Consider the following 25,949-nt stretch of genomic DNA (forward strand, 5'->3'; position numbering starts at 1 on the left):
TGCAGACAGATACTATAAGAGGCCGCAATATTTCAAAATACAGCACGTATACGCAATTCTATGTAATCTATGCCGTTCACCATTTAAAAGGCTTTCATCATTAAGTGATCTAATGCATCACTGACGTCGTCTTTCATATCCATGACTGGGTGTTCTTGAACGAGCAGGAACGAGCAGAATGACTGTGGGCGGAGCTTTACACTGTTTCCTTCCGCATCAAAACTGCTCATGTTCAGGTGTCAGTGTCATTCTGTTTCCCCCCGTAATAACCGTAACGTAAAGCGAATGGGGGTTGCTGCCGCTGCAATGTGAATTACTCTCCAAGCAAAGGACGAGGACTTGGGCAGGGGACACTCAATTACGTCGATAGACTACTGTAAATGCTTTTCTCACCTGACCAAACTACCACGACTTGACATTGCGAGTGCACTTTCTGTGAAAGGTTAGCGCAGCGTACTGACTTCGAGAAGTTTTGTTTTTGCATCATTTTGAGATTCATCATACCCCCGGTAAGCCTTTTTGGACTTTATTTATAGCAAGAATGTAGTGCTACGAGACTCACTACCAGAGGTGCTGGTGGCAGCACTTGCTGCCTGCTGTAAGATAATTAACGTTTTTTGCTCAAAATAGTGATGGCACATGGTTGAGAACTGTCTGTGTCCCCCTAAATAACACCCACCGTGACAATTGCTTGTGTTGTTACTGAATTAATTTGTTACTGCCCTGTATAAACCTAACTGCCAGAATATAGGAAATAGATAGTGAGAGATTAGGGATTTAGGCCTATATTTGGTCCAAAATCCTCAAGTAGGCTACTACTGGCACGCTTTTATTTTAGCTCCTGACAAAGAAATAAGCATGGGTATTAGAATAAACGTGAGCTGTGCTATTTCATACGTTCTACTGGACCTCATTATTGCTACAGTCCTATATGCACATGGATCGCATTTACATATATTTGTTGAGGAAAGCTTGAGTTTTAGCATATTGCAATCAACTTTGGACATCTGGGGTACTGCACTACTTCGGGCTTCTCTCCTGCTGGGTGCCTCTATTGGAGTGCTATGGAACAGAGAGGATGGCCCACACAGGGTGACCAAACTCACTACCCTCATCCTTTTAGTCTGCCAGACCATCATAACGTATACTCTGGCCAAGCTGCTGATGCTGAGTGAACTTGAGCCGTTATCTCATCGTCCCTGGTCTTTGAGTCTGATTTGCTGGACCTGTTTCTCCTCGCTGGCAATTCTGGTGCTGTGGTGGGTTCTAGGGAAGGAAAATAGTAACAGCCATAAACCGAGACATTGTGAGGACACTGAGAAGTTGCTTCAGCCAGATTGTGAAGAGGATGAAGAGAAGGAGGGGTGCAGTGAGAGGGAGAACAATAGTGAAAAGAAAGAAAGAGCAAAGATCACCACAGGAGCTACACTGGGACGTCTGCTGAGGTACACAAAAGAAGATAGAGGATTGTTAACTGTAGCTGTCATCTTCCTCATCATTTCTGCTGTTTGTGAGTATCTACTTGGATTACTAATCAAGTGATTCCTGTTTTTTAAACTAACATACCACTGGATGACACATTCAAAACTATTTTGCAATTATGAATACTGTATACGAGCTTGTTTACCTGCTAGTTAAGTAGAAGCCCTGGCAGGGTTTTTTACTTTCTGGACCTGCATTTCCCACCTCTGATCTTAGTATAGCTTCTACTAAGATTCTTTTTTCCCCCCACTCACAGGTGAAGCCTTCATACCTTACTACTATGGTAAGGCTATAGATAGCATTGTGGTTCACCAGAGCATGGAATACTTTGCTAAACCTGCCATCACACTGACAGTCCTGGCCTTTACCAGGTGAGCATTCAGTTATACTTTTGATGGGGCGTAGGGAGAGGTCCATAATGTTTGTTTAAAAAAAATGCACGATGTGATTCTTGCATTCTCAGTGTGGCCTTTTTATAGGTTAAAATAATAACAAAAATATTTCCTAATAAAGGTGCATTGTGCTGTTTGAAAAGGTAATATTAAAGTTTTTTCTACATCATGCGTGCTCCACCAATGCCCAGATGAGTTCAAAGAGCCCTGACTGTTTTACTCTGACTGCACCTATCAGCTTTTATCTTTCCTTTATAGTAGAGTGTGCGGACCCGCACACTCCAAAGTTTATTTGGAGAGTCGCAGAGTTTTTCTTACCTTACCTCATCGTTTGTCAACTGTGGCTGTCGCTTTAAGATCGTGCACGTACTCGCACGTGCACCTTGAACGAGCCTGACACAGATGCTGCAGTTACGCTTTGGGCCAGAGGTGGCAGTCGCAAGTAAAAAAGTGACAAACTGCACAAAGATCCTTTAATAGCAAGTAGGGCAAGTTTCAATGTCGGTTAGGAGATACATAAACAGCATATGTAATTTGCACAAAACTAGCATGGAAAAGCATAATTATTTTGTTGTAGATCACTAATATAAAACATTCTTTCTTCATCTTAACGCAGAATTAAGCATCAATTTATCTGACTTGTGGCAAGAGATGGGAATCATCCTTTACCTTTAGCATAAATTTGGAGCAGATTTAATTTAACCTTGTGTTCTTATAATTCCACTTAAAAATTAATCTGCCATATTGGTTATTCAGTAACATTTTTAGTCAGTAATGCCTGCAGGTATACAGACAGCAAGACAGTCTTAGGAATCAGAAGGTGGAGCACATCCATTTTTTTTTTATAACTTTTTTTTTTTTAACTGTTACCACTGTTTACAACATACAGTGTAAATGGTTCTGGACAAGTTATTTTGGCCAGGATGTCAATAATGTGGTTAATGACAAACAGGCCTGAAAACCTTTTTGTCTAGAAAAGCCTATTTAATTATGAACATGATTTTTTTTTCTCTCTGTAGCACTTTGAGATCATATTGATGAAATGAGCATTACAAATTTAATTATTATTTTTATTATGGTAAAATGTCTGACTAACCCACTTTTCTTCCATTCAGTTCAATTGCAGTTGGCGTGCGTGGAGGAGTGTTTACGCTCACATTTGCACGACTGAATCTTCGGTTCAGGAACCACCTCTTTAGAACTCTGATGAAACAGGATATTGGCTTTTTTGATGAGAACCATACAGGTAAGTTAAATCATCATCATCATCATCATAACATCAGTCCTTCAGTGTACAAAGAAGCACTTTTATATTCTCATTTATTTATCACTCCTCAGGTGACATCACTTCACGTCTGTCAGCTGACACTACCCAAGTGAGTGACCTCATCTCCCAGAACATAAACGTGTTCTTGAGGAGCGCCATCAAGGCTGTTGGATTTCTCATTTTCATGTTTGGGATGTCCTGGAAGCTAACGTTAGTGAACATGATGGGACTTCCTTTTATTGCCCTTCTTTCTGAGTATTATGGCAATTACTACAAGGTAATGTAGTATTGAATGTTTTCTTCTTCTTACTTTTTATTAATTGAAGTTGAGTACTATTTATGTATTTATTTTTCAGAAACTAACTAAAGAGGTGCAAACAACTCTTGCAAAGGCTAACAAAGTTGCGGAAGAAACCATTTCTGCCATGAAGACAGTACGAAGCTTTGCTAACGAGCATCGAGAGGCTGACTCCTACTACGACAAGCTTGTTGTCATGTACCATCTCAACAAGAAACAAGCCCTGGCATATGCTTGCTATATGTGGTCCAGTTGTGTAGGTATCAGATGATGCATCGCTAATTATATTGTTTAATGAAATGATTGCATTGGTCACAGAAAAGGTTTTTATCTAGTCTTTCTGCTTTCTAGATCTCAGAGCTTGCTCTAGAGGTGACCATCCTCGCCTATGGTGGCCACCTTGTGGTTACTGGTCAGATGGAAAGCAGCCAATTGTTATCATTTTTCATATACATGCTTGAAATGGGGGAATGTTTGGCGGTATTTATTCTCATTTTTTTTTCTTATTGTGTTTGTTTGCAGTGAATCATTATTTTACTAAATTCATGTGGACTTTATCTTGCAGAATATTGCATCAGTGTACTCAGGCCTCATGCAGGGCGTAGGAGCTGCTGAAAAGGTTTTCGAGTACTTGGATAGAAATCCTGATCACCCAGCAGATGGTACAGAGACTCTGGAGACATTCACTGGTCTGGTGGAGTTTCAAGATATAACATTTTCCTACCCGACTCGGCCAGAAATTGAAATCCTTGAGGTTATATATATATATATATATATATATATACAGTATATGTATTTATAGCCTACATTATAACATTCTATGCAACTCAAGTTGGTTTAATTATTTTTGTTATAATGCAGGGAGTGTCATTTACTCTAAAGCCTGGTGAAGTGACCGCCCTGGTGGGACCTTCAGGCAGTGGAAAGAGCTCATGTGTCAACCTACTGGAAAACTTCTATGTTCCCCAGCAGGGTCAAGTCCTGTTGGATGGAAAGCCTGTTCACACCATCCAGCATGGAGACCTCCATTTTCAGGCATTTAAAAAAATATATATTTAAAATACATCATTCTGCTTATTGCTGCTATATAAATAAAGATGAGTTGACTTGATTAACAAATATATTACCCGTTTTAATGATATGCTGCATGACTTACATTTGGAGTAATATCATTATGCAGGTGGCACTTGTGGGCCAAGAGCCAGTGCTTTTTGCCCGAACGATTGAGGAGAACATCACCTATGGCCTGACTGATGTCCCCATAGAGGCTGTCATACAGGCAGCCACAAAAGCGAATGCTCATGATTTTATCATCGACCTCCCCCAAGGCTATCAAACAAGTTAATATTGCATATCCTCATTTCTCAATGGAGTCAAATTTGTAGTGGAACTGTTTCTGCTATCACTGTTTGCATCCTACTGTTTGCCAGGTGTTGGAGAGAAAGGTGCACAGTTGTCAGGTGGGCAAAAACAAAGGGTGGCCATTGCAAGAGCACTTGTCCGACACCCTCGTGTTCTTATCCTGGATGAGGCGACCAGTGCCTTAGATGCAGAGAGTGAACACATTGTGAGTAACACTGCCCCCTACCCCCACCCCCTATGAAAAAGTGTGTTTTGGTTTTGGTTTTTAGGCTTTTTGCAGCACTTCTTCAAAAACATATCTGTACGCAGTGTGTAAGACTTCACTTCCTTTTAAGCATAGTTTAGTGAACAAAGAATCAACTCTGTTTTGCTTATAGTGGGTAGATTATTATTATTATTATTATTATTATTATTTTGGTACAGGTGAATCTGACTGAGGTAAAATCCTGGGTGGATCACTATTACAATAATAGTATAATAATAAACTAGGGATGTTTGATATCATTTTTTCCAGACCAATACCAGTAGGAGGACTCAAATCTGAGTACAGTAATTTCTGGACTAAAAGCCACTACTTTTTTCACTTCCATTCGACCCTGCGGCTATACAAACGAGCGGCTTATCCATCAAATCACAAGGGGGCGCACTATAAAGGAAGCGCAAGAGTGTCAGGCAGACCAAAACAAACCAAGTGAGCCCAAATACAGTAGGAGAGAGAGAACGAGAGCAGAGAAATTACTGTAGTCACAACGATGCTAAGTACCGACACCACCTGCACTTTTGATACATAAAAATTCCCCCCAAAACAATGACAGATCATTTGAAAGAAATACCTATCAAAATGGTATTTTTCCTTAAAATTGCATGAAATTAATGGCAATTTTCAATTTTTTTTATTCCTAGTTCCTGATCGTAAAACGGCTACAAGTGTGGCGATCGGTACTTGTGACAGCATCCGGATGGATACCAGTCACAGCCACCGTCACGAGTACCAATAACTTAAATTAAGGCCGGGTATCAGGGATGTAACGATATTCAAACATCACGATACAATATTATCATGATATGGAGGACATGATACGATAATTATCACAATATTGTGGGGGGAATGGCGATATAAAAAAAAAAGGTCACAATATTGTAAAAAAGAAAAAGAAAGAGCTCATACTAAAACACACACACACACACACACACACACACATTATGCACTTGTACATAACAGCAATGCATATAAACAACCTACAATCTCTAATAACACTTAATATTGAGGCACTTACTTGCTAATGCACGCACACATTGAGTTCCTCCACATATTGACTCAGTTCACAAGCATTTTACGTTCCCCTTCATTTGACCATTGGCGTGGATTTTAAACATAGAAGGGCCAAAACATGCCTTGTGAAAATTTAACTTTTTCTTAATGGATGGATTATGAAAATTTATAAAAAAGCTAGCCACCAGAGGGTGCTAGAACTGCACAAATGGAAATCAACATGATTTTGCTGCTTTTAATATTGTAACATGACGACGACGATATTGTGGCAGTTTTAATATCACAATATTGCAGTTATTGTTACAGCCCTAGTATCAGCCCGACACTGATACTTAGTATCAGTACTCTCCTATCCCATTAACATTAGTTGATCATTCTAGCAGGGTGTTTTTTCCCCCTTAACAGACCCCACATGATAGAATAAAGAGAAATTCTGAATAACCTCCAGCAATGATTACACCCACCCACCACTTCAATGTGTCTTGTGCAGTTTGGTTTGTCTAAAAAATTGTTTAGCTCATTACACCGCTTTGTACAGATACCGCTTTGATGCCATCATATGAGAAACAAAAATATTTGTTAATCTGTAACCTTAGTTTACTAATCCAAAAAAGTTCTTCAATTGATCTTTGCTTTTATCATTACGCCTCCTACAGGTTCAGCAAGCTCTAAACAACATCATGAGGGAGCACACAGTGTTGGTGGTTGCACATCGGCTCAGTACTGTGGAGAGGGCAGACAGCATCATAGTGATCGATAAGGGCCGTGTGGCTGAACAGGGATCTCATAGTCAGCTAATGGCCAGTGGGGGGCTGTACTATAAACTGGTGCAGCGACAGGTTCTGGGCATAGAGACTGGGGATGAAGTACTAAATCTTTCAGAAAATTCCTCCTGGAAGCCTGATGGAGGACACCATCATAACAGACAAAGCAGCAGTGCCAGTGATGAAGAGTACAATCCTCGTTATTGAAAATAAACTATGTGGAAATGTTTCCTGAGTCTTGGTTATTGAATCCCTCACCAACTATATTCATATTTCATAATACTTCTGATGACTGCTTATGTTTGTGGTGTGCAACTATTTGCCACATCCCAATTTATCTCACGCCATATAATAATCATATCTTACAAAGACAAATTCCTACAAAATTAATTTTCTAAATGAAAATTGTATTTATGAAGGGGAAAAAAGAATCCAAACGTATGCAGCCTTATGTGAGAAAGTAATTGCCCCTCCACATTCTTCATTAAATCATGAGTTGTAATTTACCACTGGTTTTGGACAGCTGAGTTTAATTTCACTTGCTTCAACCAGGCTGTTACTGCCAGATTTTGTTGACTTGAGAAACCACGTATACCTGCCAGACAACGTGAAGTATAGGGATACAAGATCTAAGAATTTGTCATGCCACAATCCAAAGAAATTTCAGAACACGACAAACAAAGCGTTCAAAGCCTGGAAACGGTAACATACTCAAATTCCCAAGGCTTTGAAATTCATTTTCACATATAGTTCCACATAGGTTTGGGTTTGGCCGTTTCCAGTAGTGAAGAGGCCAGTAATTGAAGGGAGGTGGAAGAAATTGTTGGAAGCCGTCAGCCAATCAACAGAATGGTTTGAATGGTTTTCTTTTTGTGTAAGGTAGAACAGCCCTTCAGCAGGCCACTTGGATACGTTTCTGACTAAATGAAACGCGAACAATTAAATGCTCTTCCATTAGATGGTAGAACGTTAACCGGTGTATCCACTTTTTGGGTGAAATTTTTGTTCACTTGTGTGCCATGAGAGATTTTTTTTCCACGTAATGGAATGTGTGCCTTGGTTTGGGAAAGACTGACCTGCATTAATTCGGTGTATTTCCGACGGGCCCTGAAGGCAACATCGGGCCTATAGCAATCTACTTCCTGTAGGAGAAGCTCAGTCAGCTGTCACAAACAGAGGCGAGAAGAGGGACCGTAGCCGAGGAGAAATACACGACGACAGCGAAAATGTCTAGCTTTTCCAACAAGTTCAGCGAGTACACGTTGACTCAGCTCAACGAAATTCTAGAGGACGACGAAAAACTTACAAAAATGATTCAAGAGATGGACGAGGTATGTTAAGCTTTTGCTAATGTAGTCAGTTGCTAGCTACTCACTCTCTCGGTTACCGTTTCCTGAATCCTTTGTTTTGTTTTCCCACAAAACGCCCCTCGACATTGCATGGATATTTGTTATTGTATCGTAAATATATATATATATATATATTTATATATGTGTATATATAAATTATTACATTTAAAGTAGTTGTTGTACACGACGTACACATTTTAGCAACCACAAATGGGCACGGATTATTAATCGTATTCAGTTGACCACGTCGCTTCAGGCGAGATTGTTTTCCATCGATCGCTTAAATAAAGATTTTACATAATGAATCTTTCGGAATATGAGTGAGACCCTTCTAAACAAGAAGCACTGTCATGGTGAGTCACGCGAAAACATGCCAAGAAGTTTCCTAGCTACGACACTTTCGGGACGTATCGTCTTGCCAGACAGCAACTGCTAATTATTGGCTAACCCTTGAGTATACTATCACGGTTATCTAATCTGACAGGCATTAACCGGCTTTTCGTATTTTCCGAGAACAGTATTTACAGTTAAATGAAGCTAGCGAAATTCTGTCACACTAAAAGTACTTGGGAATTTTGCGTTACAATACTTAACTCCGATACGAAATCGAGACTTGTGCGTGGGTTTCTGACTCCAAAATAGCGAGCCAATTGCTCAGTTATTTTCTAATCACGATCATTTTGAGTACTTCATGGACTATATATTCATCCAATGAGTGAAGTGAAATAATTGCAAAGATTAAACGTGATATCTAGACAAACACATTTCTTCAGTTACTATAGTGTTTTATTAAAATTCTGCAAAAATAATTAATGATGACGTGTGTGTGTTGAAGTTCTTGCAATGTTAACGAATGATGACTTCAACCTATGCTGTTAGTCGTAAGCTAGAGGATTCAAGTGCACCACCACATTTCATGTCTCTGACGTTGGAAGATTACTGGGTTGTAAGTTGTCAGTCTTTTTGTTTCTAGATCCACACCCTTGTCTGTCAGTCGCCATGGTTTCCTCTTTCCATGAGCTACACAGTGGGAGGGGTGTATTTACTTCAACAATAATACTGTTGTTGACTTTAGTCATGAGAAGAGAATCAACCAAAGTTAAGACATGCATAGGTGTTGCCTGGGTAGTTTTCTTTAACAATGAATGACATAGGAAGTGGGTGTCACGGGTCATTAACTGAAATTTAAGCGCACCCCACAATACAATAAATGTTTCTTTTTAAACACAGTATCTTACCTGTTATGTCAATGCCTGCTTCACCTTAACAAGAACATTGACTCACCATGTCAATGCACATCTTTGCGTATCGGTATAATTTCTAGCAATGACTGAAATAGAAATCAAGTAGTATTGTTATTGACTCACTTGTTGTGCAAGAGCTTTTAGGACTTGTTTGTGGTTTTCATCCATACCCAAGCCCTACCTATTAAAATCCATATATTAGACTGTTGATTTAGCGTTAATAAATAATCAGAATTGCCAAGGAACTGAGGTCAACTACAGTCTGTCCCTCTGTTTGATCTCTGGAATGTTCATATTTGAAAACGATGTTTCTCAACTTAACTCACAGCTCAACTTTATGTAGCTTTTTCCCCACTGTACAAAAACACTTAAAAATAATGACAATGATAAATCACCAAACAAAATCCTCAATACACACCATAAATCCCTTCTCATTGGCACTCTGCATTATTTTCCTTCTGTATTATTTTCCTTCTTGCTGCACATGTTGTTTGAAGCTGTTAATAAATGAACAAGAACAAAGGAGTCTCGTTTTGATAGGTGAGATCATCAAGATAATAGCTGTCATGATTAGAGCGTGCGTGATGTCACTCATGGTGTAATGCTACAAGTTAAGATTAAATGTAAAGTAAAACACATACGGAAAGAATGCTTAATTTCTTCAGTGCAATTTAGTCATCTCTCACTTCACTTTACTTTAGCCAGTGATAAAGCAAAACACACTTTTTGATTTAAACCTCGAGATGCTTATGAAACAAAAGTAAAATTTGGTAACATTGTTCAATGTCAATGGCGGCACGGTGGTTGACTGGTTAGCACGTCCGCTTCCCAGTCCAGAGGACGTGAGATCGAGTCCGGGCTTCGGCCGTCCTGGGCCTGGGTTGAGTTTGCATGTTCTCCTCGTGCTTGCGTGGGTTTCCTCCGGGTGCTCCGGTTTCCTCCCACATTCCAAAGACATGCATGGCAGGTTAATTGAACACTCTAAATTGTCCATAGGTGTGATTGTGAGTGTGAATGGTTGTTTGTCTCTGTGTGCCCTGCGATTGTCTGGCAACCAGTTCAGGGTATGCCCCGCCTACTGCCCGAAGCCAGCTGGAATAGGCTCCAGCACCCCCGCAACCCTTGTGAGTACAAGCGGTTAAGAAAATGGATGGATGTTCAATGTCACATTTTTAAGTTCCTTAGACTTTGCTATTTTGTTGGACTGGTAGTGGCAATCAACCCTGTCAAATCAATCAATTATTTGCTACTGATAAAGTACTAGCTGCAGTCAGATGTGATCTCTAACAAGAAAGGAACTTGTACTTGTCAACTTAATACTTATTTTAAAAAGGGGTCACCAACCCAAAGTTTTTGAAGTTGAGAACTACTTCTTTGGTGCTGATTTAATGTGAAGGGCTACCAGTTTGATACCGACTTCTGAAATAGTTGCTGAAATGTATCTTTAATAATGGTATTATGTTTTATTATGAGTAATTACTGATGTTAATTTATGTTAAGATACTTATCATGTTAATGATTTCTCTCATTAACTCTGACACATTGTACCGTACTTCTACTACAATTGTACATCTTCTTACCCCTTTTCGGGCATTTTGAAAAGTACTTAAGTGTGTGGCATATTGATTGGTGTGTAGTATACACTTATATTGTTTGTAATGCTTTGCTAATGTGGTTCTTTACATGTCTGGAATGAATTAAAGAAAGAAACATTCAATTCAATGCGCAACACTATTTCTTTAAATGTCTGCTAATATTCACGTTTAAATGATCACTTATACAACATTCCAAGATTAAATAACAATGTCCCATCACTTGTGCGCTATTTTAGAAAAATACTATTACTCATGTGGTTCTTGGCTGCTAACTGCTGACCGGGGGCATCAGATTGGTGACGCCAGTTCGACTATAACAGTTGGCGCCCCTTATTAAAAGATTTATGTTAATTGATGTATGTTTATTTAACCAATGTATGTTTATGCACCTAGTTCTTATTTTTAAAAATACTTTTACCTTGTATAATCATTACACTCTGGGAAATGAACGATTCAAATCAACCATAGTGCGTTGTCCTTTGACAATAAACACTGGAGTTCTAATTCTAAAAGGCCAAGTTTAATACAGTGTGATTTAAGAGGAGTTTGTGTATCATTTTGTTTCTGGTAGCTCATCGGCCTCACAGATCTGAGGTTGGAGATTCAAATCCGGGCTCTGGCCTCTTGCCCAGTGTTAGCTGAAATAGGCTCCAGCTGACCGGCAGCCCCAATGAGGATAAGCGCTATAAAATTGATGGATGGATTGATTGGTGATGTAGCAAGTCAGACCTTTCCCTTATCAAATGTTTTCTTCTTCTTCTTCTTCTACAAACCAGGCCTGCAGGTTGTGATGCTATTTAGAGGTTTGCATTTTTAGCTAGCCGTGACGGAAGATGGTTACTTGAGCACAAGACAATGGTGTCATATATTTAGCTACTTGTCAGGTATAACATGTTTTACAGTGTAATAACCAAAGAAGGCACGCACGAGTCACTCTTATGACTGTAGTGTATTCCATTGTTTGTAACATTAAGATGCTTGTTCAACTTCCCTCGTCCTCATATTTTGCTTTCTATATTTGCACTTTAGCCTGTTTGTTAAATGCATTTAGTCATGCGAGATGTTTTTTGTTTAAAAAAAAAAAAACTGTTCAGAAAATTAATCAAGTCTATTTTATATATCCAAAGAATCAAAGTCAAAAATCACATGTAAAAGAATAATTAAATCCATCTTGTTTAACCAACCAACCAATCTTTATTTGTATAGCACTTTTCATACGAAAAAAATGCAACTCAAAGTGCTTTACATAGTTTAAAAACAAATCCCTAGCCCACATTACGGACCCACAAAAAAAAGTGCATAAGCAAACATTCAAAACAAAGCAAAACAGGTGATCTAAGGCTCAGCACAGGGCAACCGAGCAACAAAAATGAAATATGAAATAGGTTAATTAGGTTTGATCATTATGTTATGGTCATTTTTGTAACTTTGCTACGAATTTCAGTAACTGAATTATAAATTGAGAAGAAAGTCATGTGACTGTCTGTTTGTCCAGCTGTCACACATTTTTATTTAGTTTTTTTCTGTTTTTAAATTACACTATTTTGTAACTGAACTCTGGGGAGAGAAGAAACGGGGCAGAGAAAATAAGACTTGTCTTCTTTCTGTTCATTTTCATTCTACATCAAGGAATCTTTGTTTGGGGTGGCATGGATCAGTGGTAGAGTAGTCGTCTTGCAACCCAGATGTTGTGGGTTCGATCCCATGCTATTGTGACTGTGTCGAAGTATCCCCTGAACCCCCAGTTGCTCCTGATGCTGCGTCAGCAGTCGGTGAATGAGTAGTCGAATGTAAAGCGTTTTGAGGGCCTTGTAAGGTAGAAAAGCGCTATACAAATGAAGTACTATTTACCATTTTGTGTTGTATTGTCTTTTTTCTTTTACAAATGAATGAAATAAATCAATGAAATATGAAAATATTAATACATTTTGGTCACACATGCATTTGAAACATACAAGTGTGAATTGTGCAGGTGTAAATCATCAATCACAAGAATTGTACTGCATTAACTGTTTAAATGGATTTCATATTTTTTCCTTAATCTAGCTACCAGCCAATGAGAAAATTTGCCCCGCTTTGATGTCCTGCTCACTGTACTTTTAATTCAGAACTCTGATACTAAGTATAGCTACAGTAACTGCGGATTGTAGTGAAATAATATCTGATTGCCACATAACAATTGCTGCTTTTACACCTTCAAACAATAGTCTGACCAGATGGTTTATGATGTAGTGACATGGTCTTGAAATTATTTCTGCCATTATGGAGTGCTTTTTCCTTCAAATACTTAAGTAATTCCTAGATCCAGAAGGAAATATATTTTCAGACTAATTAGTTTACACAACCATTTGATTCTTAAAATCATTTTTGCTAGGGAAGCACAATCATTGTATTGCTATGACCACACAACAATTAGTGTTTTCATGCCAATATGAATCGTTTTCTGATTAAGTAATATTTAAAGTGTTTTTGACATGACAAAGATTGTCACATTAGAGATTATTTTTATAAAGATTAACATCTATGATACTTATTTATTCCTCATATTAGTGATACAATTTTTATTGTTATTATGCTTCTCACAAGGGTATTTTGTTTGATTTATGAACTTTTAGCTACATTGCAAGCTTTGTTACTATATTATGCTAAAATACAGTACTGACTAGTGACATTCTTTTGTTGCAGATGCAGGAAGTCCAGCAAAGCAAAGAGACAACACTTGTCAACAACAGAACCCTGGCAGAGGAAAACCTTGCTCTTCAACCTGGATTGGAGCTCAAGAAAGAGACGCTCACCAAGAGATACGGCGGCCTTCAAGAAAGCTTTGAAGCCTATCAGATGCTCAAGTCCACTCTAGGTATAGAGGCAGTTTATTGTGTGCGTGTCATAACAGTCATAACACTGATCAGTTATTGTCACACAAGTTTGTTCATTTATGTCACTTAGATTTTTCAGATCAATGTGCCTCAACGCCATGTATGCACAGATTTGTGATTCATCAATATATTCGTATTATTAAAATGTATCTAAAAAATATTTGTATAACACTTATACATATTGCATATTGCAGGCAGAATCATTCTATCTACCTACAATATCACTTTTCAGGAGTTCAAAAAAGGACGTTTGCAAGGTCTATGACTGAACATCGTCAAAGAGGGCAAGTAATTTGCAAAATTTGAGATTGTTCAATAATTTGTAAAAATAGCACACTCGTGTAGGGCTGCAGCTATTGAATATTTTGGTATTTGGATAGCCTACTAAAAATTATATGGAATAATGGAGTGTTCTAAAATATGTCTTTGCTTGGTTACAGAACAATTGTCGTAAAATCCCGTGAATATGTCACCTTTTTTCCTATTAAAAAAATATGACTGAATATGGGGCACTCACCATAGCTGCTAGCCACTAGCCGCTAACGCTTGGTAACAAGCGCCACGTTCTACAATGTCAGCATAATTCATTTATTTTAGTGTCCTTAATTAGCGATTGAAAATGATTTCAGGATGACATAGTGTTCATGTTGGTGCTAACAGTTTGTGATGGCAATATAAACTTAAACTAGGATTTTATTCTTGACAAAAAGAATAGTGTTCAACGAGAAGGGATGAATAGACCGTAAGGCTATGATAATAGTGTTGAGTAGTTGAGTTTTAGTACCGGTAGTTGAAAAAATACTAAGTTTTTAAATCAGTGAATAATCGTTTTATTAATCGTGATTTCAGTTGATTGTGACGTTGGCAATGAGCCAAAACGTCAAATTAAAAATGGTCAGACATAGCCGTAGTATATGGCAACAACATTACATTTGAGGTTACCCGAGTTAATACCAGATCTAAGGTATTACCGTTTTTATGGGTCGCTACATTTATTATCTGCGTAAAACCAAATGTATAAATTATTGTCTTAAATGCTACAGTAAGCGGTTCTAATGGAGAATTCATATGAATATTACCCATAATTAGTATATTATCTGCGTAAGTTACCAAGTCAGCCACAAGTTCAGAAAATTCATTGAGAATACCAGAGTAAGGTCCAGGGGGGTGATAAATAACCACAAGATAAAATGGTAGTAAGGTTGTAGATCACATAAATAGAAGTTCAAATGTATAAAGGCAGTACCAGAGCGGGAACTAAGATTAAGTACAGATTCGGAAATAAGGGCAACACCGCCACCCTTCTTACAAGGACGCGCAACATGAGAACCCACAAAGTTTGGAGGACAGGCCTCATTTAGCGAGACAAACTCATTTGGTTTTAACCAGGTCTCACAAAGACCAATCAGGTTTGGTTATAATCTCAAAGTCATTAACTAGCAGAGCTTTATAAAACTGATTTTTAATACAGTAGGTTGATCCGAGCTATTTAACATTACAGAGTTCCTATTCATAATATTAATAACATTGCGTTGCCTGCATATTATTTTATACTTTGAACGACAAAAATTACGACATGAGTTTATTACTATAGGAATCTAATAAGTAGTTATCGTCTCGCAAATATTTTTTATTCGAAGAAAACACTTTATTATCGACGTAACCAACCTTGGAAGGGTCCTGAGCAGCCACCTCCATCGAAAACAAGTCAGTATGTTGTGCAGCAGTGACTAGTGAATCTGTATGTAAAGTGCAACGCTCTAATCTACATAAAGCTCTATGTGTGTTGTATGAGTCTAGCATAGCGCTAGTTAGCTCCAGCCTTACAGACTCGACACCCATTCTAACAGGCTCGCTAATCACCCGTAGCCCGGCCTGCTCTAATTTGCGCTGTCATGGAAGACTCAAACAGTAATCTATATTTCTAAAAAGAGTGATGGCGCCTTCCCAGTTAGGGTGAAGGCCGTCCAACCTCAGCAGGTCGGGTCGCCACCAGACGGAGGGCCAATTATCTACAAACTGAAATCGAGCATTCATACTTACACAAATGCGTCTATATATTGTGATGATGAGGTCTATATCATTCATCAATTTGAATGGACTTAAATTTAACATTTAATTCCCATGTTTGTTCGGTTGTAAAGTTATCCATTTGACAAACATGTGATGGAAGACTTGTTTTTCCAGTTTGGTTACTTCCCTGTCAAGGATGAACAGCTTTGTTACTCAAAGTTGTTGCTGCATAAGAGGCTGAATAGTCAAATTTTTATTTTAGATGAAGAAAGCTGCAAACTGAGTTGTTTCTGTGATGCAGACTCATAAATATCCAAGAAGCTGTAATATTACTGGGCTGGCACACCTTCACTGCTTTCTTCTAGCGCGTGTACATAATGTGACAATACTCCTGGCTGTGTTGATGCAGTGGTTGCGTAGCAAAAAAAATGGCTCTCCAGCCATTCACTACTTCTCCTTTATGCTCGCAGAAGTTTTGACTTTTTCACCTACAATTGAGATGATGTATGTTTAGTTGCCTTTTATGAACTGTATGTGTTGAAGAGGTTTTTTGTGTGCGTGCGTGCGTGTGTGTGTGTGTGTGTGTGTGTGTGTGTGTGTGTGTGTGTGCGTGCGTGCGTGCGTGCGTGTGGCAATTTCAGTGGTTAACATGTTTTGTTCAATGGGATTTTTGGCAAGTTCAAAATTGCCCATGATAAATTGAATGAGCTGAATGTTTTGAATTTCAAATAGGACCGATGTGAATATTTTATAATGAATGTCCCATTATAAATGGATAAGGAAGTTTTGGTTGAAAATTTTTGTAACGGGAATAATGGAGAATACTATTATCGATAACTGTAAACTTGCAAGGCGTGATTATTTTTTTTTTTTAAATATCTTGAAATTGAAATGAATCGAGTAAATTTGATGTAAGTAGATACATGTCAAAACTAATGGCAGGTGAAAGAAAATGAGGAATAACATCTGAGATATATTGTGTGTTTATATACAGAATATAACATTACATGCGGTACTAATCTAACAGGGCCCCCTGCCACCGTGCTCAACGGGGTGGACAACGGGAGGGTAGTGGTGCTGTATGTACCTACCAATAAACTTTTGTAAAGTTCTGAAGAGTACACAAACACACTTTTGACAACTCGCAACGCAAGCAAAAGTCATGGAAATTGCACAAACAAAAATAAAAAAAGACATCGCGGATATATTTGTGGATCTGAAAAACACGTACACATCGCAAAAATGTTTGTGGATCTGAAAAACGTGAAAATCGCACAAATGTTTGTGGATCTAAAAAACACGTGAAAATCACAGATGTATTTGTGGATCTCAAAAACACAGAAAAATCACAAATTTGTGTGAATATTTTATAGCCAAATCTCTCCCCATAACTACATTGGAGCCAGATTTTATTTTGCGCAGCCACTCTACGAAGTAAATTGAGTACCATTTATTTTTTTTAGAGTGTATGTACTGCACTGCTTCTCAATTGTTTTCTGCTACACGCCAGAACAGGTTAAACAAAAGAAACTGATACACTACTTGAGTCAATTTGGTAAAATTAGTTTGCAAAACAACCCGCAAAAAAAATTGCTATTACTAATGAACAGTTTCTTTTTCCCAGTATTTTATTCAAAGGTACTCAGCAGCCTCTTTTGTCATCAGAAAGGCTCTTTTGTCAAATGTAGGTTACTCAATGTCCCTCCCCCAACCCCTTACTTGCCTGCTGTAGCCATCCTGATGATGTATTTGCGGTTGAGCAACTGGGGGAGGACATTGATGCTTAAAGCAAGCAAGCAAAAAAATAAAAATAAAGTTCAGACTGAGATATAAGACTTGTTCTATGTGTTTGCTTAATTATAGTACAAGTATTTGTAGGCTCCACCCTATTTTAAGTGTGGCCTTCCGTTAGATTGCCTTCTCCTGACCATTATGCATTGGGTGCCCAAGCAATGCCTGTCCACTGCCACCAGCCCACAAGTCTGTTGCCTCTCGGGATGTTGTAGCACAGTGGGCCATTGTACTACCAAAGCCACAGAAGCAGTGGGCAGAGAAAGTGGTGGATGATGGGACCAGACATATATGCCTCTTTTCCACTGCACTGTACTGGCTTTTTAGTTCAAAATGGTGAAGTCTATGAATTCATTTTAGCCCCTGAAACAGGACATCTTGGGTTTGAATTTGAGTCCAACTGATATGGCGATTCTGATACATGGTAGTATAAAATTCCAATAGATTATTTAATTGGCCGGTTATTTAAAAATATATTTTGGTCCTTGACTGCTTACAACAATGCTCTGATGCCCGACGCCGATTCAACATATCAAATTTGCTGGAACCCCCCCGACCTATTCCAACTGGATCCGTCGGCCCAACGCTGTCCGACTCCCGACGTCGGATTGTTGTATCTAGGTCTTTAAAGGCACAGCTTTTTTGCTAATCCACCTTGTGGAAAAGTACTGTCTAAACCAGTGGTGGGCCAAACTCGGTCCTCGAGGGCCGTAGTCCTGCAGGTTTTGGATGTTTCCCTTCTCCAACACAGCTGTTATATGATCAGCTCATCAGCAAGCTCTGCATAAGCCTGATAATGATCCTGTTGATTGGAATCAGCTTGTTGGAAGAGGGAAACCTCCAAAACCTGCAGGACTCTGGCCCTCGAGGTCCGAGTTTGCCCACCCCTGGTCAAAACAGTGTCTTCCACACTGGATTGTGCAAGCTGTCACTGGCTTACAAAAACATGGATCTTGTGTTGCCGCAAGAAATGATGCCTCATTCAACCTGGTATGGAAACATCATGGGCACTATTTTAAGGGATGCCTGTGAATGATGTCTGTGCTGTGGGAAAGTTGGGCCGTAGCATAGGCATACACATTTTTCAATTCTGTTGATTGTCAGTAACATCGCCTCAGTGACTGTTTTTTTTTCCTTTCACTGGACTTCTTTTTTCCCTTTTAACTTGTCTTTTTCAGCTACGTGGTAATGCAGTATGAAGGATCTGTATCCTCTTTTACGCCGGAACAGTTTTTCTGTGAAACGGTAGAGTCTGACATACACCCTCAGTTGTTATTAGAATGGATATTTCATGGTAACCTATGCATGGACTGGGAAAGGCAGTGCTACACCCTATGAGGAATGAATGTGACAAGGTGCAAATGGAAAACGGCAGGATATAAAGCAAGACACGGCAGGACAGAGCAATGAGTCAGCCAAGTATGAGGAGTGTCTTTGCGATCCCAATATACCTGAATGAATATGAGTGCAGATGAGAGGACAGTAATGGAAATATGTGTAAAGTAATTAAAGTGACCCCCAACAAAAGCACCAAAATATCTTAGGTTTGTCTAGGAGACATGATTATGAACAATGTTGCCACAGTTACCTTGAACTTGGTTACTTTACTGATTAGTTGATCTTGTCACAATACTAAACAATTTAACTTGGATCATTTTATATATACCCAGCATTGTACAAAATGTCTTAAGGTTCAGTAAGGTTTGATGATTATTTTTAAGCCTTCAAGCAGTATAACATCTCAATGAATATTTAACGAAAACCTGCACAGAGGACAGAGGAGGATCAACACCCAGTAATTTGATAATGCATTGTGACATAAGTCAGACGAATCTTTGGTGGTGACTCGAATAGAGAAGCGAATTGGCCATTAAAAACAAATGCTGAACCGGAATTTTGGGATTTGAATTAGAACAGGTCATATTGTCGCATGATTTGTCACAAGAATGTTTGGTAGGCAACACTCGCATCTCACTATGTGTGACATAATTTAGCATTGCAGAATGAATCAGGCCAAGCGGCAAGCTAGCAACCACACTTTGAGAACAAAAAGCAATACTGTTGGCCGTGACCACATCCAAACATTAAGAACACTTTTCAAGTGAGCAAAAGCATTGGAACATGCGACTGATGGGTGTTTCTAGTTGCTCAGGTATTGGCTTTTGGATTGGTTTTCTTAAACATTAGGTAGTGCTTGTATTTGGCTTTGAGTTTTCGTTTTTTGTGTGTGTGCAAAAATTGTTGAGAAAATGAATATTAAAACCAGAGGTGGGCATTCCGTCAGTATTGATGGAAGATGCGTCAATCCTTCAATGACGGACGCCCATTTTGTTGAGCGAAATAGTACTTTAATTGAAGTTGAAAGCTGACTATACGGTCCACAGCCGTAAACTCAGCTCGCAACTCAGAAGGGGGCATCAAAATGATGCAGTTGGGCATTCATTCTCTGTCAGCACCTCTCCCCCACATTGGCAATTAGTTTCTGATGATGTAAAGTATATGTGCAACCACATGGTCGCATCGGGCTTCAACACACCTTCGTACGCCGATAAGACTACATGCAATAAAATGACTGAACACACACACACACACTCAGTATTTTTTTCTGCGCTGCAGGTGGATCATTAAAGTTTAGCTTTCATTTCATGACTATGAGGATGACTTAAATAGACTTACTGACTTATATTTGAAAGTAAGCTTAAACCAAGCATCATTTTTCAGACTTTAAAATGTTTTTTTGTTATAAACAGAAATACAATGTTCTCTGTAGCAACTGATTGAACAGTTTTGTATTGTACATAAAGTTAAAAAAAAATATATATATATATTTTTTTTAAGTTTGGTTTGTGCTCCTGGTTTATTGTATTGTGTATTGTCATTTGCTGATTTCCAGCAAACTGTAATTTTTGTACACGTTCAACTTGATTTGTTCCCCCAGCCAAATTTAATGGAAGACACCATAGTGAGGTTAGGCGGAATAGGAGAGGGCAGTAAATTGTGAGTTACATCTTAATGAATACTTATTATAATGTGAATATGGTTTAAAGGGAAGTGCATTGAAAGTTGTCCTTGAACATGGGTAGTGGAGATGGTTTGATTTCTGTTTTAATTATGGCAGTTATATGGACTTTATCCTTTTTGTGACGAGTCAGACCTTAGTAACCCCTGTCATTTAATGACTTGGTCAGTTCTTAAAGACAAGTTGAAGATTCCCTCCCTTTATTGAGCTAAGACACATTTTCAGTTAAATAAATAAATAAATCCCGCAGCACACACAAAAATGTCACAAAGAGTATACTCTATTAAAATGTACAGTACTCACAATTTTATATTCTATTTGGTGTGCAATCTGTGCCCGTTGAGCTGAGCTAGTTGAAGCTATTACTCCATTGTACAAATGACAACAGGTGGATACACAGGTTGCTTGTACCTTCTGACATCTAACGGCATGTTTTGCCCATTGTGCGTTTGTGGAATAAATAGCTAAACAAAGAGATTATTTGCTGTAATGAAAAATGCATGGACTAAATAAGCAAAATTACATTGTTTCCTCTGACACACCTCTGGGCTGATTCTGGCTAGGGCCTCAAAAGCATCACTGGGCTCCATGTTCTAGCCACACCCAAAAAACCTGGACAACTGAAATGGTGATAAATAATTTAATGCTAGATCCCAGCAGTGAAATTGTTTTCAGTTTTTGCACGTTTTCAGTGCTTATCTTCAACATATGTAATGTATTTATTAGGGGTGTGAATTGCCTAGTACCTGGCGATTCAATTCGTGTCACGATTCGATAAAGATTAATCCCGATACGAATCTATAAATTGATTATTGCGATTTTTTTAAAACTCAAATTTAGAAAATACTCATCTTTAAACTTGCACATCTACACTGTAAGATTTGTATGAAAATGTATTTATTTATCTGAAAATTCAAGCTTTATAACTGAGCCACTGCATTTAACAAACAGGTAGCAGTCTGTTTCATGTTTGAACAGCACTGAAATAAAAATATTAAGGCTTAATGTTCCATTAATATAACATTCTTCCATGCTTAATGTGTGAATCCTAACACTAAGTAAGACGTTTTGTTGAATACTCACATAAAAAAAAAATGTTTAAAAATCAATTCGTCCGCATATCGAATCGATTTGAGAATTGCGCGCTGTAATATCGCGATATATTGCCAAATAGATTTTTTTCTAAAGCCCCTAGTATTTATAAACAAATCATGAAAATGATTTTACAGGATCTTTCACAGTCATTAATAGATTTACCTGAATTGAATACTAGTCCTGCCTGATGACTTGGCCTTTTGATCCGATCGAAGTACTTGCCGGTGTTGACTTTCAGGCTTGCTTAGGAGCTCAAACATAACAGATACCTTCCTTCGAGATGAATAGGTAACATGATCGTTTCAGTTTACTCAGTGGAACAAGCTCTGGGCAAACAGCAAGCAATTGTGGTTGTTGGGATGTGCTGGTCACAGGGCCAGGAGTGGCACACTTTGCATTACTTGCCTCACACCTGTGTGACAAGCATGTGTTTTCATACCCAAATGTATTCTTAGACGAAGGCTTGATTTGACAAGTAAACCAAATTATTAAAATTGAATTATATTTCACAAAATGTTTACATGTTTATATATAATGTTTATAGTTAGATTAACCCATTGGTTAATGGTAATAAGTTGCAGTCCTTCTTGTTGAAAAATGTCAGTCTCTTGACATCACTTTTCACATCTTTTGGATCTGCTGGCATTAATTTTCATTTTTTAACTTATAGTAATGTCATTGTGTCTTTCCGTTCTTTTTGTTTCAGACCACAAATTAGGAAACACATCGCTGGACATACTTTTGGCTCTTCTGCAGGCAGAGGGAGCCAAAATAGAAGAGGAAACTGAGGTAATTACATTGCTGTCTTCATAAATGTGTTGCTTCATTCACGCTGACCTGCGAGTAATTCCTCTGCCTGATATTATCATGTAGAAATTATTTCATGTTAAAGCTGCAGAACGCATAAAATTCCATTTTGAATTGCTACTGCCACCTATGGCTGAAAAATGAAACTGCAAACACCCTTCTTTACATACACAAAGCCACATGACGTCACATCCCAAATTCAAACAATTCGCCAGAGGCTTGCAGGAGTACCCATTGTGAACCACTAAGGTGATAATCTGCTAATTAGAATCTATTTCAGTCGAAAATTGTCAAATAAAAAGTTTTTTAGAAATATATTTTGGAGTAAATTGTTACAAAGTGTAGCTTTAAAATGTGATTGACATCATTTACCATTTTAGTAAGTCATACCAACTGCTGTCAGGCTGTCCTGACATTTTAAGCAGGAGTAGCAGTAGACACTCGGTGTAATTATTTTTAGTAAACCAAATTTAAAACGGGTTCAGATTTTTTTTATTTGTTAAAATAATACAGAGCAGCTGATAATGCATACACTTTATTGCATAAAAATACTCAGACATAATCTATACTAAAACAATTTATTTGATTATACATGTTGCACTTTAAGAGATACTTGACTCATTAAGCCATTTTCAGCAGTAAAAAGTTAATATTTTGTTCAGAATGAATTTGATAACTCCATTATTTTTCTTGTACAAATAATAACTTTTAAAACTGTTTTTTACACCAGCTGTCGACTGAAGATGACATTACCTGTGCTGAGGACCAATCCTGGCTCACCTTTTTTTCTAGGTTTGGTCAGCAAACCGAGCCATGATTGGTTGTTACCTACTTCCTCAGCATAGGTGATAGGTGATTTTCACTTGACAAGTTGAAATTTAAGAATGTAAAGGTATTTTTTGTTCATGGAAAAATAATGAAATGACCAAATTTATTCTGGACAAAACATTACATTTTTGCTGCTGAAAATGGCTCAATGAGTAAAGTATCACTTTAAAATAAATCTCCCCTGTATTCACTATTGCAGAATATGGCTGATTCGTTCCTGGATGGTGACATGACCCTTGAAGCCTTCATTGACTCTTACCAGAACCAGAGGACGTTGGCACACTTGAGAAGGGTGAAGATTGAGAAGCTGCAGGAGATGGTGCTGAAGGGCCAGCAGCTTCCACAGGCATCATTGGTAACTACCTCTCGATCTCAGGAGATGTCAGCTGGAGCCAGACCCTCAAACTCCATCCTCACTGAGGCAGCCAGCGACTCGTCCCCTCAACTTCACCCCAGGAGGAAACCTCCACCTCCTCCATCCCAGATGGCCCCAATACTAAATCCAGTTCCAACTGTTCCCCCTCAGTCTTCGGCCTACTATGCAGTATCACCATATCCGCCAATTCCTCCCAGAACGGGTCAGCCCTACCCAAATGTTGCATCCGGCTATCCTTTCTTAGCACAGTACCCACCTGCTTTGCCACAGAGAACCCCCTCTGGTGTGGCCCCACAGCCTGGCTTCATCATCCAGTGAATTAAAGACACTAAAGAGTTTACAGTGTGTGCCAAGGACACTTCACGACTGGAACTCCTTTGCGAACAATTTTCGGTGGCCCTTGCCATCTTTGATTATGATCAATCCCCGCACAGACAAGAACGCAGACTAGCACTGTATGAAATGGTGACGTTCATCTGAAGTCAATCTTTAATCATGGGGATATGTGCGCACCTCTCACTCAATACACTCCCAACAACAACGACGACGACAATAAATGATGAGATCAGCCTGGCCGCCATTTGGCCCAATTCTCCACAGAGGAAGCGCTCAGTAGACTATAATGACATAAGGTGCTGTGTGTGGGCTGCTGAGCTTGTCATCTATTGGAACTTTTGTCTCCATTTAGTGCCCTCAGCTCTGTAAGCCCATTAGTTTTTGGTCTCTCCACACTCCTGGCCTGTTCCTTATTAAGCTTTGATGGAACTCTGGAGGAAGCTAGGTTTTCAAGTTGAAGCATACTATAACTATTACTACTTCTGTGTATGCAAGCAGAGAGACTATATTTACTGTATTTGACAAAAAACATAATTTCCCAGAATATATTCAGGGGGAAAGCATCTATGCTGTGATTTTTTTTTCTTCCTTCTATACATGTTCACAACTTCACATGGTACATAAAAAAAACATTTATTTTCAGCATCATTTTATCGTAGTGCTTAATAGATTTATGTTTATGATAAATAATCCAGACTGATCAACATATATATTTAAAGGAAACCTTTGTTTATTGAATCAAAATGCGACATGTCTCAGAAAGTCCAGACCTGCCTTGTACCTAGGGCTGACTTGCAATTAGTCTAATATCAGGACAGATGTCAAAAGGGACTTGAGCAAGATAGGTGGCTGAACTATTTTGATGAATAATTTCGGCCTTTAGAGCCAAGTCTAACATAAAGGATTTGTATATTGCCATACAGTACAATTCATTTGTGTGTCTTCTCTGGATGTTGTAGTGCAGCACTATCTTTTGTCTTCAACTCCCTTTGTTTGGTTTCTTCCAACAATTCAGTTGATCTTAAACATTTAGTTGATCTCAAAACATATGTTTGTGTTATCTCACACTGAGCACCAAAGGCTTCACACATCACTGTGTTTGAAAGTTGTTGTTTTTTGTGAATGCAGTCTTTGGTCAGACTGTCTGGCATATGTGGATCAAAAACACATTTGCACACATGCAAAACAGTTTTCTTAAAGAGGGACGAGTCTTTTCTTGGTGTAACTAGAACATCACTTTTAACCCGTACTGCTGTTGCTGTGAACTGTTAAAGAGCCACGAGTGCCTACACGTGTGGTGGCGTCGACCACGTCCTGCTGATTGCTCCGTTTTCTCTATTCTGCTCACGGTCTTGGCTGGTTGAGAGATTTTAAAAGAGCAGCTTGTAACTGTCAAGACTGTCAACGTCTGCGCTCACAAGAAGCAGAAGGCCAGACCATTGCGCAAGTGCCAGTGTGACATCCTCAGCAGGCTTTGTGCCGATTGGTGCTTGTGATCTCCATCATTCTTACCACAGTGTACTGAGGTATGCCTGGCGTGACTAAATAGTTTTGCATGTGCTGTTTTTTTTTTGTTTTTTTACCCAATGTGTGGAATAACAGGGCTCTGGAATATTGTGTGTTGCATTTACCCCTCAAGACGAGTATAAGAATACAGAATTGGAAGCTAAATCATTAACTTGATGAAAAAGCATTTCAAATTAAAATAAATTATTATTTTGTGCATGGCCTTTGTGCTTAGCCTGAAAACTCCTCTTAACACTTATTTTAGCTGCTGTACAG

At 38.6% G+C, this 25,949-nt stretch overlaps 2 protein-coding genes across 2 annotated transcripts; both read left to right on the top strand.

Annotated features, from left to right (window-relative positions):
- The first annotated feature begins 199 nt into the window (after positions 1-199).
- Positions 200-7,067, top strand: abcb9 (ATP-binding cassette, sub-family B (MDR/TAP), member 9). The gene is made up of 11 exons (XM_086076029.1): positions 200-1,510; positions 1,739-1,853; positions 2,990-3,120; positions 3,213-3,418; positions 3,498-3,695; positions 3,791-3,919; positions 4,005-4,193; positions 4,301-4,474; positions 4,620-4,779; positions 4,870-5,006; positions 6,731-7,067. The coding sequence occupies exons 1-11, from the start codon at positions 859-861 to the stop codon at positions 7,043-7,045; spliced, it is 2,406 nt and encodes an 801-aa protein (XP_085932155.1). The 5' UTR covers positions 200-858; the 3' UTR covers positions 7,046-7,067.
- A 543-nt stretch (positions 7,068-7,610) lies between these two features.
- Positions 7,611-25,890, top strand: vps37ba (VPS37B subunit of ESCRT-I a). Its single transcript, XM_086076031.1, has 4 exons — positions 7,611-8,169; positions 13,712-13,883; positions 22,527-22,609; positions 23,655-25,890. Exons 1-4 carry the CDS (start codon positions 8,065-8,067, stop codon positions 24,147-24,149), a joined length of 855 nt encoding a protein of 284 aa, XP_085932157.1. The 5' UTR covers positions 7,611-8,064; the 3' UTR covers positions 24,150-25,890.
- The last annotated feature ends 59 nt before the right edge of the window (positions 25,891-25,949 follow it).

The sequence above is a fragment of the Leptonotus elevatus genome, chromosome 5 (genome assembly GCF_054856555.1).
Source record: "Leptonotus elevatus isolate MCC_2025b chromosome 5, RoL_Lele_1.0, whole genome shotgun sequence".
In the NCBI taxonomy this organism is placed as follows: domain Eukaryota; kingdom Metazoa; phylum Chordata; class Actinopteri; order Syngnathiformes; family Syngnathidae; genus Leptonotus; species Leptonotus elevatus.